The 18815-nt window shown below is 41.4% G+C and overlaps 2 protein-coding genes across 5 annotated transcripts in view; both read left to right on the top strand.

Annotated features, from left to right (window-relative positions):
• The first annotated feature begins 562 nt into the window (after positions 1-562).
• DSCC1 (DNA replication and sister chromatid cohesion 1) lies at positions 563-17350 on the top strand. The gene is made up of 10 exons (XM_073893156.1): positions 563-850; positions 987-1234; positions 3219-3387; positions 5961-6095; positions 8518-8608; positions 9731-9869; positions 10535-10587; positions 10771-10925; positions 13442-13590; positions 16240-17350. The coding sequence occupies exons 2-10, from the start codon at positions 1056-1058 to the stop codon at positions 16346-16348; spliced, it is 1179 nt and encodes a 392-aa protein (XP_073749257.1). The 5' UTR covers positions 563-850; positions 987-1055; the 3' UTR covers positions 16349-17350.
• Positions 17351-17429: 79 nt separating this feature from the next.
• Positions 17430-18815, top strand: part of TAF2 (TATA-box binding protein associated factor 2) — an 83500-nt gene continuing 82114 nt past the window's right edge. For all 4 annotated transcript variants that reach the window (XM_073893154.1, XM_073893153.1, XM_073893152.1 and 1 more), the window contains exons 1-2: positions 17430-18086; positions 18548-18601. In XM_073893154.1, coding sequence (XP_073749255.1) covers positions 18003-18086; positions 18548-18601 — 138 coding nt within the window. In that variant the 5' untranslated portion in view covers positions 17430-18002. The remainder of the gene's footprint in view (positions 18087-18547; positions 18602-18815) is intronic.

The raw sequence follows: 18815 nt of genomic DNA, 5'->3' as shown, positions 1-18815 counted from the left end.
CTAGTCGAACATTCCTCCCAGGCTGCCTCAGCTCTCAGGGGCAGCAAATGTCCCAAACGGAGGCTGCAGGATCCCTGGGAGAGTACCCATTACGTTCTTACAAGCTATTAATGCGTGTGCTTATATGGATGAGCTTTTCTCTTAAAACGTCGTATTCATTGTAAAATTTGGTCTGGAAGACACCACAGAGAAAGCTGAGTGAACAGCTTACACATCCTGCAGTGGCGAGTCTGTGTCCTCCCAGGAAACTGCAGGCCCTTCCCAGCCCCAGAAAGGTTGCTTTCCTCTGGACAGGGGACTTGGCCCCTCTCCTGACACCCAGCTCAGACTGGGTACTCAATGAATGGATGGATCTAGTCCAAGCCATTGTCTCCTAGATATGATGGTCCCCAGACCCAAAGAAGTGAGATTCCCTGTCCAATTCCACCAGGGCCTCACTCCCAATCCAGAGTGTTTGCATAAAACCCGGTTGCTTGTTTTTAGAGCCACATTAGTGTGGGCTGGAATCAGACTTTACTAACCCCCGCCGTGCCACCCTGGGCCAGGAGCTCACCTCATTTGCAAAAATGGGAGGAACGGGGACCACCTTAAAGGGTTGTGGTGAAGGATTTATAACTTGATGCACGCAGAGTACTTAGCATAAGGCCCGCCCCTGGCGGAGAATGAGGCCATTTTGATGGCGACGAAAGGGGGGGGGGCGCCGGCGGGAAACCAGAGGTGGGGCAGCGGAAGGGGTGGGCGAGAGTTCCGCGTGGCGCCCGGCGGGGTGGCAGCGCAGCTCCCACGAGGTCCGGTCGAGATCGCCTCGCAGAAGCTTGGCTTTACTCCCGCAGCCGGGTCTCTGCGTGGGGTGAGCGGCCGCCGCCGCGGGGCAGCGCCGCGAGGACCTTGGGACGCTCCCGCGGACGCCCCGCCCCGGAAACATGCCCCCCGCCGCCTTGGCGCGCTTTTGAAAGTCTCTTCCCTTTCTCTTGTACTTCTCGCAGGGTCCGGGTTGCTCGGCGAGCTCAGTTCTCTCTCGTTAGCCCTGCGGGTGCCCCCCTCCGGGCGCAGCGATGAGGCGGACCCGCGCGGAGGTGGACGCGACGCTCCAGATCGCCAAGCTGAATGCGGCCGAGCTGCTGCCGGTGGTGCACTGCCTGGGCTTCGGCCCCGGGGCCGGCGCCGCTGCCGGCGACTTCTGCCTGCTGGAGCTGGAGCCCGCGCTGTGCCAGCAGCTGGAGGCCGGGCACAGGTGATTGCCCCGCGGGGAGACTGGGCCGGAAACGCGCCTTGATTTCAGCGCAGGGCTCGCAGCTGCCGGGAGGCCTCCTTTCCACCGCGCTGCCTTTTTTCCCCGCGGAGTCTACGCCACTGCTGGTCCGCCCACTTAGCGGGACTGAGGTCATACAGAGGACAGGTCCAGCTGATCTGGGGGAGGCCTGCGTCCGCGGAAACAAAGCAGGAAAGATAACCTCAGTGACATTTTGGAGACCTTAACCGGGATGCCAGGAACTGCACTGAACACTTCCGCCATTCTAGCTTAAAATCCAGTGCTACTATCTAATATTTATACAGTTCTCCTTGCCTTCTACTTATATTCCATAAGTAGGTCGGACTGTAGGGAATAAGTTGAAAGACGTTCCACAGAGCTGGTCATTGTGGGAGGCCCTCAAAACACAGACTCGGCGTGGGGTCATTTAATGGAAATCTGAAGCTGTTTCTAATTTTGGGTCAGCTACACATTTGCTGCAAAACCCTGGATTAAAAAACATAAGAGGAGAAGTCTAGAGAATCGTTCAACTTTGGGCACTCCCAGCTTCTGGAAATAGGAGTTAGGGGCTCTGGTTTGCTTCTCTTCTGCACCGCCCTTCCTCCATCCAACACCTGTATTTTATTAGGTAGTTTGTTCTCTTGTAGATTTCTTTAAATTGAACTCTTCAGGCTTTCAGTTTTCATATTTACTGTCTGACGCTGTTATAATTAACTGGCCCTCTGCAGATGCTAGCCACAAAGGATCTATAAGGAAGCCCGAGGGGAACCTCATTTATTGGTTTTCATTCCAGCTGAGTTGAGGGGGAGCGCGGGGTTTAAGAAAGGACTTCAGGTGTGCAGACTTTGTTTTTATCCAGTTACTACTCATCCACCTGGCAATCCAGAAGGACCTAGAAATGTGTGTTTTAAAAACATTTTTGCCAGGGGACGGGTTTAAACAAAATATTGAAGCATGGATAGTGCAATGTGGAAATAAATGTTGAAGAGTGGGTACTTGGGACTGTTAAGTGTTAATAGCACAAGGAAACTAAAACAAACAAAACGCTTTTCACTTTAAGTCTTAATTTTAGAAAGCATTTACACATTCTTCTATTTCAGGTTTTATTTTTATTTCTTTCAAAGAAGTGAATAGTGTACAGGAGAGTTGAACGTTCTACAGACAAAACTGCTGGAGTCTATGCCCTTGTCAATCCCATCATCTCTGTCTTTAGTCTTCTTCCTTATGTCCTTTCCCTCTTGCTCTTTTCCACTGGTGAGCCTTTGTCAGAACTTATTTACTGCAGTTTGTGAAAACATATTTTTCATATATTTTCATTCAGCATTGCAGTTCTCTTCATATTCTCTTTATAAAGTCCCAATTCCTTTGCAACAGAGCTGATGGGTAGGCTAGGATGTGCTTCTTCGATTGTTAGGGGATATTCAGAACAAAACAAGAAGACCCACCTTAGTTGGGTACCAGGACCAACAGCGGGGTGATCCTCTGGGAACCTGTTAGAAATGCAGAATCCTGGGTCCCATCCCAGACCTGCAGATTGGGATTCAGTTTTTTAATAAGATTCCCTGAGGTGCCTATGCATAGGTTTGAGAAGTATTGCTTTAACATGGTTTAGGAAATTGACATCTTGACCGAAGCTACTGGATGGTTTGTCTTGTGCTCTTCCAAGCAGTTTGCATGAAGGTGCCACATGGTGATTGTTGGCCTCTTGGCCTTTTTGGATCTTTCTTACTCATGTTGAATTATTGTTCCTTGGTGAAACCACCTGGTGCCCCTCTGTCTCTCAACAGGCCCCACCCTTGCTTTGTGAGCCCAACATGTGCTCGAGGGTGATGAAAACAGGGGCCAGACACAGCCTCAAGACTTAATTTTTAAATTCTACAAGCCTAGAGGATTTTGGAACTGTTTATAATGAAGATGTCCATTGGTGTCTCTAAACCATGTATTTTCTTTTCCCATTTTCCTGCAGTCTTGTGATTCGGGGTGATAAAGATGAGCAGGCTGTGCTGTGCAGTAAAGACAAAACGTATGACTTGAGAACAGCAGACACTTCCAATATGTTGCTTTTTATTCCTGATTGTAAAACTCCGGACCAGCTGAAGATGGAGGAAACGCATTGTAACATTATTCACACTGAGGTACTGTTCTCTGCCTTCTAATTTATATGAGAATCACAACCCATGTGCTAATATTGCCTTTAATAATGCTGTAATGTACGGTGATTAACATAACAAAAAATAAATTTAACATTAAAAATAAAATAAAATCTTTAAGTATGGGGGCACCTGGGTGGCTCAGTCACTTAAGCACCTGACTCTTGGCTTTTGGCTCAGGCATGATCTCAGGGCCCTGAGATGGGCCTTGAGTTTGGCTCTGTGCTCAGCAGGGGAGTCTGCTTGAGATTCGCTCCCTCTCCCTTCTGCCCCTCCCCCCTCTCTAAAATAATAAATAAAATAAATCTTTTAAAAAATCTTTAGTTGTGAAATGTATAATCACAGGGGATCTGAAAAGTTCTCTAATGAAATTTAAAATTTTTCAGCATTGTTTGGAGTCTTGTGAAGTTGGCTTATTTTCCCTATTTGATTTTTAAGTCCTAGACAAGATGACCATTTTCTGCAACAGGGAAAGTTTGTTATTAGGTGATGTATTCTAAAAGTTTTACCTATTTTTAGTAAGTCTTACTGTTTTGTTTTGATATTTTTGAAAGGAGACTCCCTCGAACCACAACTAAATGCCTTAAGTAATGGTTATGAGGTGGAGAAATGAAGAAATTTGAATTTTTGAGGCAGGTGTGTTTCTTACCTCGGTTTAGCTCATTATTGTCTCTAGCCATGCATAATAAATTCTTAAGTATTATGGAGACTACTGCTTACAGATACCAAATAGAAGTCTCCATCCTGGCTAGATTATTACACACGTCATGATCAAAACACAGCCCTTAATTCTCTCGGAATGACTTTAGGCCAACTACTGCCTTAGAATTGGAATAGAAATAAGGGAAAATACTGGCAAATGTCAGTGACCCATGATGTTGCTAGAACAGAATAACTTCCAGTAAATTTTCTATTTTGGTTCAATTGTAATTAACTAGAAATATGGGCAGTTCAGCCTTTTGTAAAAGATGTTACTTTTTCATCGTGTACCTGTTTTGTAGGTACTTTTGCAGGGGTATGACAATATGGGAGTACCTCTGAGCTCTCGTTATGGAAATTCTGTGCACTGAGACTGGGTACAGTGTAACAGATCTACCAACTAAAGTTTTTTTTTTTTTTAAGATTTTATTTATTTGACAGAGAAAGCACAAGTGGAATGGGGGGAGGGACAAAGGGAGGGGGAGAAGCAGACTTCGCAGTGAGCAGGGAGCCCATTGCAGGGCTAGATCCCAGGACCCTGGGATCATGACCTGAGCCAAAGGCAGACACTTAACTGATTGGAGCGCCCCAAAGATCTACCAACTAAAGGTTTAATCTGTGGTTGCACTTCTAGATGCCTAGAAGGGCTAGGTGAGGAATGCACGTGGGCCAAACAGGCTGCTGCTGATAAAATGGTAGTGGTTACCAGTCTCTGCAACAACAGAGAATGGTGGGGTCTGTGGCAAATTGAAGAAAACAAGTCCCATGTAGGTGGGCAGCCACAGCTTGGCCTTGTGGGAAAGCAGGCCCAGAGCTGCCAAATCTTCTGACTTCTTGTTTTCAGGTAAACCTTGACATTTAGATCTTGGGACAAAATCTCCTCTGATATTTTCATGTCAGCAGCTAGTTTCAACTCTATACTAACTATCCCTTCCGCACAACACAAAGCACACACCAGCATCTGTGCTTTGGATATAACCAGCAGCCTGTCAGTTTGTGAACTGTGGATGAAATTGATCTTTTTGGTTTGGTCCTTAAGCTCCTCTTTTGGAATCGTCGGGTTCAACAACATTACCATCAGGTTTGGCTGGGCCTTGTCTAATCAATCAAGCCTTTCACTAGTTTGAAAGTAGAAGCATCCCCGGACCTTGCATTTTAGAGTTGGAAGGCACCCCGCATGTAATCCAGTTCAGCCTTTTTTCCTTATTTATGTGAACCACTTACTGGGTACCTACCAAGTGCTAGATACTGGCAAGTCCCAGAGGTAGGGAGGGGTAACATACTCACCCATCAAGTAGCCACCGTCAGCTGGATTGCTTTGAGTGATGAGCCTCTCACTGTTTCACAATAGGGCATTAGCTGCAACTCTAGATAGTAGTAATATTTCTTCCTTAACTTTCTGCTAGATTTTGACACCGTAAGCAACATAGAACAAGGATACTCCCTCTCTCCTTTAACATCCCTTCATTATTTGAAGACTGTGATCATGTATCTTCTTTATTTTTTGTTTTCCAGCCTAAAAGTATTCATTTTCTATTGTTTCCATCAGATTTGCAGAATAGTCACCATCCTGATCATTCTTTTTCTGGGCATACCCTAGTTTCCATAGTACACTTGAGATACTGAGCTCAATGACTGGTTTTCACTGTGTTGGCAGTGTCCTCTTAATTCGGGTTTGAAAAGATCTTCCTGAAGATACCCATCCATTTGCTTGAGATGGCTGGAGGGTGCCTTCTCAATAGAAAGCAGATTACCTGGCTCTCTTCTTTTTTTATTGAGAGTGGATGAGTTGGTTGAAATTTTGTGTGAAATTTTCTTTTAGAATGGCCCCTAAAAGGTTATATCTTTATATTTTCTAGATCTTTGGTTTTTCTAATAATTATTGGGAATTAAGAAGATGCAGACCTAAATTAAAGAAGCTAAAGAAGCTTTTGATGGAAAATACCTATGAAGGACCCGACAGTCAAAAAGAAAAGGATTCAAATCATTCAAAAGTAAGACTTATTTTCATTTGAAACTTAAAAAATAGAACTATAATTAGAGGCACTGATGGTGACATTCTTACTTTTAATGTTTATATTTACATTATGAAAATTTCAAATATACCCCAAAGCAGAAAGACCCCCATGTATTCATCACCCATTTGAACATTTATCAATATTTTGTCAGTCTCGTTGCTTCTGTCCCCGCGCTGCTTCCCACTTTTTTTTTTCCCTTCTTTTTCAGGAGTACTTTAAAGCAAATCCTAGATATCATGGTGTCATTTACATAGCTGAAAGCTTCACAGGTTCCTAACTATGGAATACATTTTTTAGAAGATAAATTAATTTTTATTTAATTAAAAATTATAGAGGCTCTTCAAAAAAGATTTTATGGAAATAGTATTCTTATTCTCATGTGAAAATTAACTGATTCCTGAAAGTATGGAAAATATTTACAAGCCAAGTAAAAAAAATTCTCCAGTTTTTAATGTAGTTTGAAATTACAGACCTGCACGGGCAATCTGAAGACCATATTTATGTTCTCTTTTTCTCCATTGACTGATTGATTTTCTTTTTTTCTTTTTCTTTTTCTGGTAACCACTTTATTGAGATACAATTTTGTATACCAGACAGTTCACTCATTTTAAAGTGACTTTAATTCAGTGGTTTTAGGATATTCACAGAGTTGTGTGGTCAGTCACCACGATGATGTTCAGAATATTTTCATCAACCCAAGGAAACCCTGTACCTTCTAATTTGATTAATTAATTAATTAATTTATTTATTTTAAAGATTTTTATTTATTTGGCAGAGAGACAGCGAGAAAGGGAACACAAGCAGGGGGAGTGGGAGAGGGAGAAGCAGACTTCCCGCGGAGCAGGGAGCCCGGTGCGGGGCTCGATCCCAGGACCCTGGGATCATGACCTGAGCCGAAGGCAGACGCTTAACGACTGAGCCACCCAGGTGCCCCTGTACCTTCTAATTTTAACTGTTACCTTCTAATCTTACCTTTCCCTGCTTCCCTCTCCCACTCAGCCCTAGGCAACCACTAATCTACTTTCAATCTCTTGATTTGCTCTTGATTTGCCCTTTCTGGGTATTTCATATGAATAGAATCATATGATATGTGACGTTTTCTCACTGGCTTTTTTGACTTGTCCTGATGTTTTTCAAGGTAGGTTCATGTTGTAGCATATATCAGTAGTTTATTTCTCTTTATTGCTAAAAATACTCCATTTTATGGATATACCATATTTTATTTATTCATTCATCAGTTGAGAGTCATGGATAACTTTCCATATTTTGATTATTATGAAGGACACTGCTGTGAAAATTCATGTACAAGTTTCTAGTGGACCTGTGTTTTAATTTCTTTTGGGTATGTACATAATAAGAGTGGAATTGATGGGTCATATGGTAACTCTTTATAACTTTTTGAGGAACTGCCAGACTCTTTCCAAAGTGGCTGCACCATTTTACATTCCCATTGTATGAGGACTCCAATATCTCCACCTCCCTGACGACACTTGTTATTATGTCTTTTTTTATATCAATACCAGTGGATTTGAAGTGGTATCATCGTGGTTTTCTTGTGCATTTCCCTGATGACTGATGATGTTAAGCATCTTTTTATGTGCTTCTTGACTATTTATATTTCATTGAAAATTGTCGATCCAGGAACTCCTTTGTCCAATTATTTGGTTGTCACTTTATTACTGAGTTGTAGGAGCATTCTTTATATAGTTTAAATACAAGTTCCTTATCAGATACATAATATGCTTCCATTTTCTCCCATTTTGTGGATTGTGTTTTTACTTTCTTGATTAAAAAAAAATTGTGATAAATATACATAACATAAAATTCACCATTTTAACCATTTTTGTGTGTAATGTTCTGTGGCATTAAGTACCTCCACAGTATTATGCAACCATGACCACCATGCATCCATAGAAACCTTTCATCTTTCCCAAGACAAAACTATATATCCATTAAACACAACTCCCCAGTCTCCCCTGCTCCCATCCTCTGACAATCACTATTAGTTCTACTTTTCATCTCTGAATTTGACTATTCTAAATATCCCATACAAATGGAATTATACAATATTTGTCCTTTTGCATTGATGATATTTTGATGAAGTACAGAAGTTTTTCATTTTGATAAAATCCAATTTATCTGTTTTCTTTTGCTGCTTGTGTTTTTGGCATACTATCTACAAAACTGTGGCTAAATTCGACATCACAAAGATTTACCCCTATATTTTCTTCTTAGATTTCATGTAGTAATCATTACACGTTATCAGAAGAAATTGAACTATAGTGTAAATATTGCCTTAATCTGTTGTATGTATCTATTCTCCCAAATACAATAAGTCTAAAAAAATATTCTTCAAAGGACTTAGAATGGTTTTTTTTTTCTTTTTTCCTTGTTTCAGTATACAACTGAAGATTTGCTTGATCAAATTCAGGCAAGCGAGGAAGAAATGATGGTCCAGTTACAAGTTCTAAATGCCTGTGAGATTGAAGGTAGCATTACTTATCATAATTATTAATAATGATGGAATTTTCTGTTTCTACCAGCATCATGTGAGAAAGAAATTTATGGACCTCTTCATCCCATTGCATATTATCTATTTAATCTAATTTTGGGCTTAAAGCTGATGATATTTATGTTTTTGGATGTAGGGTAGAGACTACATGTGATGTTTACATGAAGAGGTCCAGCTGTGACCAGTGACTCCAACCACTCCTTACAGGGCTTTTTGGAAATAAAGTTTTAAATTATGGATGCCTGCTGTTAATTGCGACAGTATATGGGTACCATGAATGTTGAGGTTAGAAACCAGTGGATTTTAATGCAACTCTCTGCATTTTTCACTTCTTGCCTGGGGATGGATAAAATTTTGGTCTGTGTTGAGGGGTACATAGATTATTCCTGGCATTTTCTCGGATTGACATCACACACTCCCTTTTCTAATGTTGCCTTTATTTTTTTCAGAATAGCAATAGTAACATTCTCCCCTGGAAATGTTGGATTTATACTTGATTTGTTTCTCCAGGGGTGGTGGTGGTGCCTTCAATGATCAGTTGGCATTTTGTGATCTTTCACAAGAATAGGGAAAGGTATCTTGATGTCCAGCCTTTATCTTGCTACTGGTTCATATCATACCTCTGAGTCTGTTGACTCTTGAGTGACCTAGGCTTCTTTCTGAGCCCAAGAACACCTCTGCAAGACAACTAGATGAGAGTTATAACCATGCCAGTGCCCCAGAGTGGAGATCACATGCGGGATATCCAACCTACGACCTTCACCTCATTTGTACAATGTTCTCTTGAAATCACTGAACCAGCTACAGGTTTCTGCATTTTCATTTAGATTGACAAGATTATTCTGAAATCATTATTAAAGGACTTGAAAAAAATGAGTCATATGTAAGGTACTTTTTAAAAACCACTAGGGTTTCTCTCCAGACACAATTCGTACTGATTAGGAGAAAAGTGTAAAAAGAAGCCTTGCTTATAAAGAAAGGTAAGACTTCTAGTGTCTCTTTTTTGTCCTGGGCAAGAGCACACTGCTTCTTTATCAATCTATTAGCCAATTAATTTGCTTACAATGTCCTTTGTTACTATTACTTTGGGAATTTGTAGGTTATTGGAGGATTCTTGAATTTGATTATGAGATGAAACTTCTGAATCACGTAACTCAGCTTGTGGATTCTGAATCTTGGTCTTTTGATAAAGTTCCTTTGAATACTTGCCTTCAGGAACTTGGACCATTGGAGCCAGAGTAAGTATTTTAATTACTGTCTTGCCAACTTCCTTAAAGGGAAGAAAATTATTTCCCAGGGTGCAAATAAATATAGGGAGTAGACTATATTTTGATGTCTTACAGAAATTTAAAAAATCGTAGAACCAGGAAGGACTTAGGAGTTTTGGTCACTGGACTGAATAAATGTGCATCATCTTTTTTTTCCTACCTTAAAAAATACAAAGAATGGTGCCTGGGTGGCTCAGTCGTTAAGCGTCTGCCTTTGGCTCAGGTCATGATCCCAGGGTGCTAGGATTGAGTCCCACATCAGGCTCCCTGCTCGGTGGGGAGCCTGCTTCTCCCTCTCCCATCCCCCTGCTTGTGTTCCTGCTCTCGCTTTCTCTCTCTCTCTCTGTCAAATAAATAAATAAATAAAGTCTTAAAAAAATGATGCATAAGTTATCTTGTGATAATGTATGCTTATGTAATTCATGAAAAAATGTTTAGCATGGGCCTGGCACATAGTAGCCTTCCAGTATGTTTTAGTTAGTTCCTCCTGTAAAATTTTACTTAAGCAACCAAAATCACTTAGTGTTTCAAATCTCAAAATATATATCTTAAGTTTTTAGTTAGCAATGGCGTTTAAGATATAATGCATAAAAATGTATTGATAACTTTTCAAAGGAGTGTTTTAAATTTTTCAGGGAAATGATTGCACACTGTCTTAAATGTTATGGAAAGAAATATGTAGAAGAAGGTAAGACTTGGAAAGTAATTTAACTTGCTTGTGTTAAGATTGGTATGCCTTTCTGAAACACGTGCCTGGGTTTGCAGGAGGTGAGTAGTGTGTAATTTTTTCTGAGAAATCGCGCTGGGGGAAAGGATACAGTAGTAGTGTATTGAATTGTCAGAAGACAATATGAAACTTCCTCTTCCTTAGGTGAAGTTTATTTTGCACTGAGTGCTGATAAAATATGCAGAGCAGCAGCACAGATGCTACTTCAGAATGCAGTGAAATTTAACCTCGCTGAGTTTCAAGAAGTGTGGCAACAGAGTGTTCCCGAAGGAATGATAACTAGGCTTGATCAGCTTAAGGTAAGGTTAGCAGTGGTGATTGCTACCATAACTCAACAGGGTCTCATTAGTTACTGGGTGACATGAAATCTGTATTGCCATTGAGCTTGGAGCCACTTTATTTTCCTAGCCACCATCTCCATTAGGAGCAGACTGTACATTCAGTCCAACACTAGTTTTAGAACGTTTCTGTCACCTCAGTGAGATCCCTCAGGCCCGTGTGCAGTTAATCCTGCTTCCCACCTGCTGCATTTCCGTTTCCACCAGCACTGTTATAGTCCACTGTCATGTTTGTCTGGCTATAAGGAGCAATGAAGTCCCTCAGCGGGCCTTCTGTACTTTTAATTTTGCCCACCTCCGATCCATTCTCTGCAGTGCTGCTAGAATGACCTTTGAAAAATGCCAGTCAGATTAGATGAACGTCATCCTTAATGATTTAATGGTTGTCCATAGCATTTAAGATAGAAAATCCAGGAGGATGCCTGGGTGACTCAGTCAGTTAAGCGTCTACCTTTGGCTCAGGTCATGATCCCAGGGTCCTGGGATCGAGTCCTGCATCGGGCTCCCTGCTCAGTGGGGATCCTGCTTCTCCCTCTCCCTCTTCCCCTCCCCCCTCCCCTCTGCTTGTGCACTCGAGTGCGTTCTCTTTCTCTCTCTCTCAAATAAATAAATGAAATCTTAAAAAAAAAAAAATCCAGGATTTGTATCTTGGCCTGAAAAACACTTCATCATCTCCCTTGTAGCTCCATCTCCTCCTCCCCCTCTCCTGCTCACTGCATACCAGCTGTCTTTCAGGTTTTCAAGATCATCAAGCTCTCTCCTACCTTAGGACCTGCACGCAAGGCTTTTTGTCCTAGAATGACCTTCTTTGTAATTTCGCCTTGCCAACTCCTATTCATCTTTGAGTCACTTCCTCAAGGACGCTTTTCTTTTTTCTAAAAAAAAAAAAAAAATGCCTCCTGTTTTACTTTGTCAGAGCACCCTGTATTTTTCTTTCCTGGCACTGACCGCTTAGCTCTGGGAAAATGTTTAATTATGTGGGTTTCCCACTCTCCACTGTGATAGAATTGTGTTCACTGTTGCTTGCCAATGTACAGCATTCTGCCTGGCGTGTAGGGTATGCTCGGTAAGTATTGTTACAGCGTGAAAGGATTTGCTCAATATTTAGAGTTCCTTTTATGTCTAGGCACCACGCTAGATGCTGAGAAGAAAACCACGTGCTGTCAGGGTCCTCAGCCTGAGCTCTGGAGATGGGGGTGCACATTACATGTATAAATCCTTTCTTATAATGTAGAGTGATCTGTGTCATGGGAAGGGCATGTACAAGATGTTATGGGAGCAAAGAAAAGGGACTTACCCATCTGACTGGTCAATCGGGGATGATTTTCTGAAGGCATGGCTGTTTGAGCTGCCGAATTTGAAAGGATGAACTATGAACTCTCTCGATGGAAGGGCAGAGATGAGGACCCAGGAGAGCATGTTCCGAGAAATGGAGGGATACAAATTGGGGCACTATTAGTAGGGATGCAGGACTAGAGTAAAAGGTGCTGGTGAGTCAGTGCGGGACACTATGGTCTGTGCTAAGGAATTTCATTCCTATTTAGAACGCTCTCTGGGGCCTTTTAGTGACATCAGAAGAGCTACCTGATGAATTCTGCCTTTTAGAAAGAACACTATGACGTTGAGGATGGTTGGATGGAAGGTTGGCTAGATTATGAAAAAGGAGAAATCTCCAGGCTCTCTATAGTTATGTACTCCTAACTAAGAAAGTACTGGCCAAAGAAATAGGTGATGGAGAATGGATAAGGGAAATGTTGAGGCCTTAAAATCTATAGGATTAAGTGACCATGTAGGTATGGGGTTTGAATAATGGAATCGAGGATAATGCCCAGGTTTCATGGTTTCCTAGGCTAATGGGACTAGAGCAGTTTTGGGTAACAAACACAATGGGTTCATAGATAGGTTTGGATATAGAGTTCTTGTGCTCGTTCTCGGGAGAGCAATTTGAGTTGAAGATGCCTGTGTTACTGTCATTAGCAAGTAAGTAGTGTTTGCAGTCGTAGGTTTAGTCGAGGTGAGTTGAGCCACTCAGGACAGTGACAGTGAGACAAGTCGAGGGATCAGGGTAGGAGCCCCAAGGAACTACAACACTGAGTTAGGAGGAAAGTAATGAGACGGTGATGTCAGCGATGGAGATTCAAAGAGGGAGGAAGCAACGTTAATCAAGAAAACAGGGCTAGCAAATCCAAGGAAAGGGCCCACTAGATTTGGCAATGACAGGTCATCGGTGACTTTGAACTGGAGCTAACCTGATGAATTGAGCAGCGGAAGCCAGATTGTAGAAGGGAAAAGGAGAATTCACTGTTTCATGGAGCTCTTTTTATGAAAAAGGCTATTGAGGGTTTCTGGGTAGTTTGTGTAAATTTCACATAGCTGACATTTTAAGCGGCTTGGGCTCAGCCAAACCTAAAGAATGAGTCGTATTTAGACACTAGACCATTATTTTAACTGCCCTTTTTCATTTCATTTTTAAATAGGGTTTAGCCTTGGTGGATAGACACTCAAGACCAGAAATCATATTTTTGCTAAAAGTAGATGATTTGCCTGAGGATAATCAAGAACGTTTTAACAGTCTATTCTCTCTAAGGGAAAAGTGGACAGAAGAAGACATTGCTCCATATATTCAGTAAGTAATTTACTAAAGTGGATTCTGAGAGTTCTTTGTAGCATAGGGGTTTTAGATTTATGATTAGGACACTTCTTTTTTTTTTTTTTTTGAGTGTTCCCTGAGGGCATGGTCTTCCTTTGAAACTTTTTCAAGTGGTGGCTGTCTTCTCTGTCATTCTTTACAACTTCTGATCCTGGAGGTGGGGAATGTGTTGTCTTTCTTTCTCATGCTGCCTCTAAAACCACTTCTCTGCCCTCCTCCCTGCAAAACTGCAGCTCTTTGAGGCCCAGTCAGACTGCATACCCCACTATGGCTCTAAAGCAAACCCTCTCTCTGATGGATTCCTCCTCTCTTTCCTGCTGCCTCACTTTAACATTTTGGTAGATGCCAGATTGCAGAAGAACTACCTAGCTCGTTAGTCACTGTTTACAGGACCTCAAATGCACTAATGCTGCCACCTCTAAACTGTGTCTTAGCTTCTCGGTCCTCTCCTCCCTTTACCCAGCTTGGATTTCCTGCTCAGGGTCTTTAGCTTCTACTGGGCATGCTTTGCTCCTGTGGCCTTTTCTCTCCCTTATCACACCTCTCGGGCAAAAAAAAGAAATCCACAAAGATAAAACTCAACTTTTCTGCTTACTCTGTGCCTACACGTGGGCAGGTGACAAATTTCCTGGAGAAAAAGACATTGGAACTTGCCAGTCTTACTTGAGAGCTTGAGTGGTACTTAGCTGGGTCCTTGGCAAAGCACCATTTGAAACTTTTCTATCCTTGGAGCTCACTTTTCATATTTTTGCTTTTCGTGGCATCAATACCTCCATTTTCCTCTTCACCCTCAGCTTGTGACCTCGTTTCTTGAGAAAATAGAAACAGATGAGAAAAGACAAGGACAACTTCTTTCCTACCACCAAACCTGCCAGCCTCTTTGTATTATGTCCATACATACTCCCTTTGCAGGCCTTCCTCTATAATGCATGAACCATCCCTGCTCCTAAGGCCAGTCCTCCTCCTGCACTGGATCCATCCCTCTGGCCTTATTAAAGACATACATCCTCTAGTTATCATTTTCCCCCTTGTGTTACTGATGTCTCCCTACCTGCTGGATTATTCACATCAATATATGGTATACTGTAGTATTGCTCATTTCAAAAAACAACAACCTACTGGACCCCATACCCTCTGCTCTCCTTCACAAGAAATTCCTTTTGAAAGTTTGTGTACTCCTTTCTGCTTCTTTGTCTCCCATTCTTTCCTTAACCTGTTGGCATCTCTCTACATTTCAGTGGTCAACTGTCTGTCCTTGTTTACTTGGCCTCTTAGAACTGTTGGACACTGTGGACCACTTTCTACTTGAAACACACCATTTTTGTCCCTTCTCTCCCGAGGCAGCTCCTTTTTTGTCTCGTCCTCATGTCTCCCTTTTCCTTCCAATCTTTAAATGTTGATGTGCTCCAGGACTATTCTTGACCATCTGCTGTTTCATTTATATTTTTTCCCTTGGTGCCCTCATCTAGACCTGGATTTAAACTTAATGACTTCCTAATTTTATCTTCATATTTGATCTTTTCCCTGAGTTCCAGTTTCTCTTATCTAGCTGCCTATTGAACACTTCCACTTGGATAGCTAAGAGGAATTTCAAACCTGACACGCCCACAACATAACTGTGGTTCCACCTTGTCCTAACCCCATCTTCCACCTCTCTCTGTAACATCACCACCATTAATCCAGTTACTCAAGCAAAAAGTCTGAGAATCATACTTGTCTTTTTCTTCTCTTGCTCCCTGGTTCAAACTATGAGCAAATCCTGATGGATCATCTAGTACCTGCCTCTGAATTGGTCTCCCTACTTATATTTTTCCCCTCTTTTCCTGTCCCACTTTTCGAACTTATTATTTTGGAAAATTTTTAAAAATTCAAAAGTGACAATATAACATAATGAACCCGCCCATGTACTCACCACTTAGCTTCCATAATCATCAACTCATTGCCTCCATTATTTAAAACTTAGATCACATTCTGCTTTTCCATTAATGAAAACCCACCTAGTGACTTCCCTTTATACTTAGAATTAAATTACGACTTCTTTCCATGTTCTTTAAGGCCCTGTATGACCTTTCCCTTGCTCCCTTCTCTAGCTCATGTCCTTTCATTCTTCCTTCACCTCCTTTGTTCCAGTTCATAGTCCTTCTCCTCTTTGGGGTATACAAGATGAAGCTAAAATTCAGGAAGGGTGGGTAACATAAATAAGCACACACAAGTAGCCTAGGATCCAGGGTCTCCGTGTCTAGACCTTCCTATATCACATGGCTTGTATTTCTAATTTGGAGCCTGTGTGATATAATGGGAAAAAAAAAATTGGACTTAGAAGTCATGCAGACTTGGCAGCGAAGTTTGGTTCCATCCATGACTACCTGAGCCCCATATCTAATGTGCGGTTAAATAATACATTACTTTTACTCTTTCTGTGGTTAAATGAGGTAATACATGTAAAGTAGCTAGTTCAATTAAGGCTTAGTAACCACTCCCTACCCTGTCTCTTCCACAAACACACATCCTTATGCTTGTTGGAAAGATGGATTTAGGCAAGAGAGATATAAATAACTAGCACTGTGAATATTATGTTCCCTAACATATTCATGCAATTCATTTTTTTTTTAATTGTTCCCACAGAGATTTGTGTGGAGAGAAGCAAACCATAGGTGCATTACTCACTAAATATTCTCGCTCTTCAATACAAAATGGTGTTAAAGTTTACAATTCAAGAAGACCCATTTCTTAAAAGAACAACAGTCTGTTCTTTGGGACTAAAGTTGCTTCATAAAATTGACGGTTATAAGAAAAAGATTATTGCATATATTTGTATTCCAGATTTTAAAAAACATACTTTGAAACATTTTTCTCCTAATCCTAAGCATTTTGAAACTACTGCTCTTTTTCCCTTAAAGGTAATAGGATATTTCTATATCTTTCAAGTTATTTTTTCATTATGCATACAGTGTAAACAAGGACAAAAGAAAGTTATTCCCTATATTTAGTATATCTCGAGTCTATGTGGTTTTATTTATAGAAAAGTGTTGCCTTTTTTATATGTAAAGTTGCATTCCTTTAATTAGGATTTGACGTTCTAATCATTAACAAATTTAAAGGCTTTTTCAGAGGACTAAATAGTAATAGTTTCCTAGAAGAGTAATTATTCACTTAAATGTCATTTCTCAAGTGATTTCCTCTCTATTTTCAACATTCCACCAAGACAGGAAGTCACTAGATCCTCTCTGTTACCTAAATTAGTCATTTGCATTGATGAAATTGGCTTGGTAATAGCTGCTGTGTTGCTTGGCTGATGTCCATGTGCACTTTGGGATGAAATGGATTTGATACTCAGTCTTAGGTGAAGAATACTAATAGAGCAATTTATAATCCTGTAATGGAGAAAACTGACACGGGTAGTACTGGAAAACTACAAGTAATGTCTAATGGATTTTGGAATGTTTGATAAAGTTCTTTTATAGCTTTATTTTCCTGATTTGCATTCATTTAGACCAAAGGTCAAATTAATTTTAACTTAGCTAATAAACTTGTCACCAGGACAGTTTGCGGGCTTAGGCCAAAGATAAATCTGATCCAAGGTTAAAAAAATGTTAATGGGTAATCCACAATTACCTAACCAAGATTTAACTGTTACTGAAATTTACAACTGTTCTATTCTCTTGTACATGAACTGCAAATGTTGATGGCTTCAAAATATTTGTCTTTTCAATAAATGTTTTGTATGTATGTAAAATTATTTGAAAAAAAAAAAATACTGAGGCAGTATCTAGTGAGGACTCTGAAGTTTGAGTTAGACTACCTGGGGTCTAATTATTTGTGTCACAGCTTCAATCACTGGGGCCCAATGAGTTCACGGTGTCCCTTCACACAGCAAACCAGCAGGACCCCCCCTTCTTCTGGTTTCATGTATCCCTGTTCTAAGACCGCCACCTACTCCCCGCCCTGCTTTTCGCAAACCATCACATATTTCTTCAATTTTAACAGTTGTCTCCCACTGTATGTGCCTGGAAAAGCAAATGCAAAACCCCTCCTATTATCGCGCGAGCCCCACCCACTGACACAAAACTTCCGGCTCCCGCCCTCGCCGCCGTCCCACTTCCGCTGACGCCAGAGGTCAGAGGTGACAGGCAAGATGTCGGCTGTCTGTGGCTTTGAGCGGTTGGTGAGAGGAGCATCTTCGTAACAAGCTCGCCGGAGACGGCTAAGAGGAGCCGAGTCGCGGGAGCAAGTTTGAGGCGGCGGCGGGGTGTGGGCGCCGAGGGAGCCCTGGCCGCGGGGCATGACTGTCGGGAGCGTAGGGGAGCGGGGAGTGGGAGGTCCCGGAGGCTGGTGATACCCGGCAGCCCCTCGGGAAACGAGGACGCCAAGCTCGGTGGGAGCGCTTCATGCCGCCAACTGGTTTAGAACCCGCCAGAATGAACAGGAAGAAAGGAGACAAGGGCTTTGAAAGCCCAAGGCCATATAAATTATAAGTATTTTTTTGTGTGTGTTCCTTTCCTAGCTTTTGTTTTTATTAATTAGATTTTGTGATTGCTTGAAGCTGCCTTGGTGAGCCTGGGAAATGTGGGAAACTAGAGCCCACTCACCGTGCTGGAAATGCCGTTTGTAGGACAGTATGTATGGTTTTGAATGGCAGTATTGTTCAACAGATTTAATGCCCCTTGCAGGTGTATAAGTACCTGGCCGTATTTTTCTTAAAGTACCTGGCCGTATTTTTATACAAAGAAATCTATTTTCGTGGCTGTTACTAAATTTAAAACATGCAGTTACCTTAGACATGCATCCTTAAACATGCATCCTACCCTAGTAGGATTGTAAAATAAAAGATAAAGTATGATTGTGAGCTGCTTAGAACTTCTTATTTACACTTCGATAGAATTATGCTTTTATTTAATAATAGGAGTATTTTCTTTTTCTTTTTTAATATACAACCCATCAGGTCGTCTGCATCAACAACATAAACTTCCAGAGAAAATCTGTTGTGGTAAGTATATTCTCAACAATTATAAGCAGTAGCAAGTTCAAACACCCTTTACAGTATTTAGAAACTTTCCCTTCCAAATGACTATGTTTCAAGAATAGGTAAGATTTAGAATTCAGATCTGCGTGACTCCAAGGTACATAGCCTTGCTGCTCTACTGACTGCCTCAAGTCTCCCTTCTCGCTCGCTCTCTTTTTTTTTTTTTGTTTCTGGATTA

This window comes from Callorhinus ursinus, unplaced genomic scaffold (genome assembly GCF_003265705.2).
Source record: "Callorhinus ursinus isolate GAN/ISIS: 27379988/994484 unplaced genomic scaffold, GSC_fseal_2.0 scaffold5, whole genome shotgun sequence".
In the NCBI taxonomy this organism is placed as follows: domain Eukaryota; kingdom Metazoa; phylum Chordata; class Mammalia; order Carnivora; family Otariidae; genus Callorhinus; species Callorhinus ursinus.
Note: the sequence above shows the minus strand (reverse complement) of the source record. Positions and strands in the feature narration are given on the sequence as shown.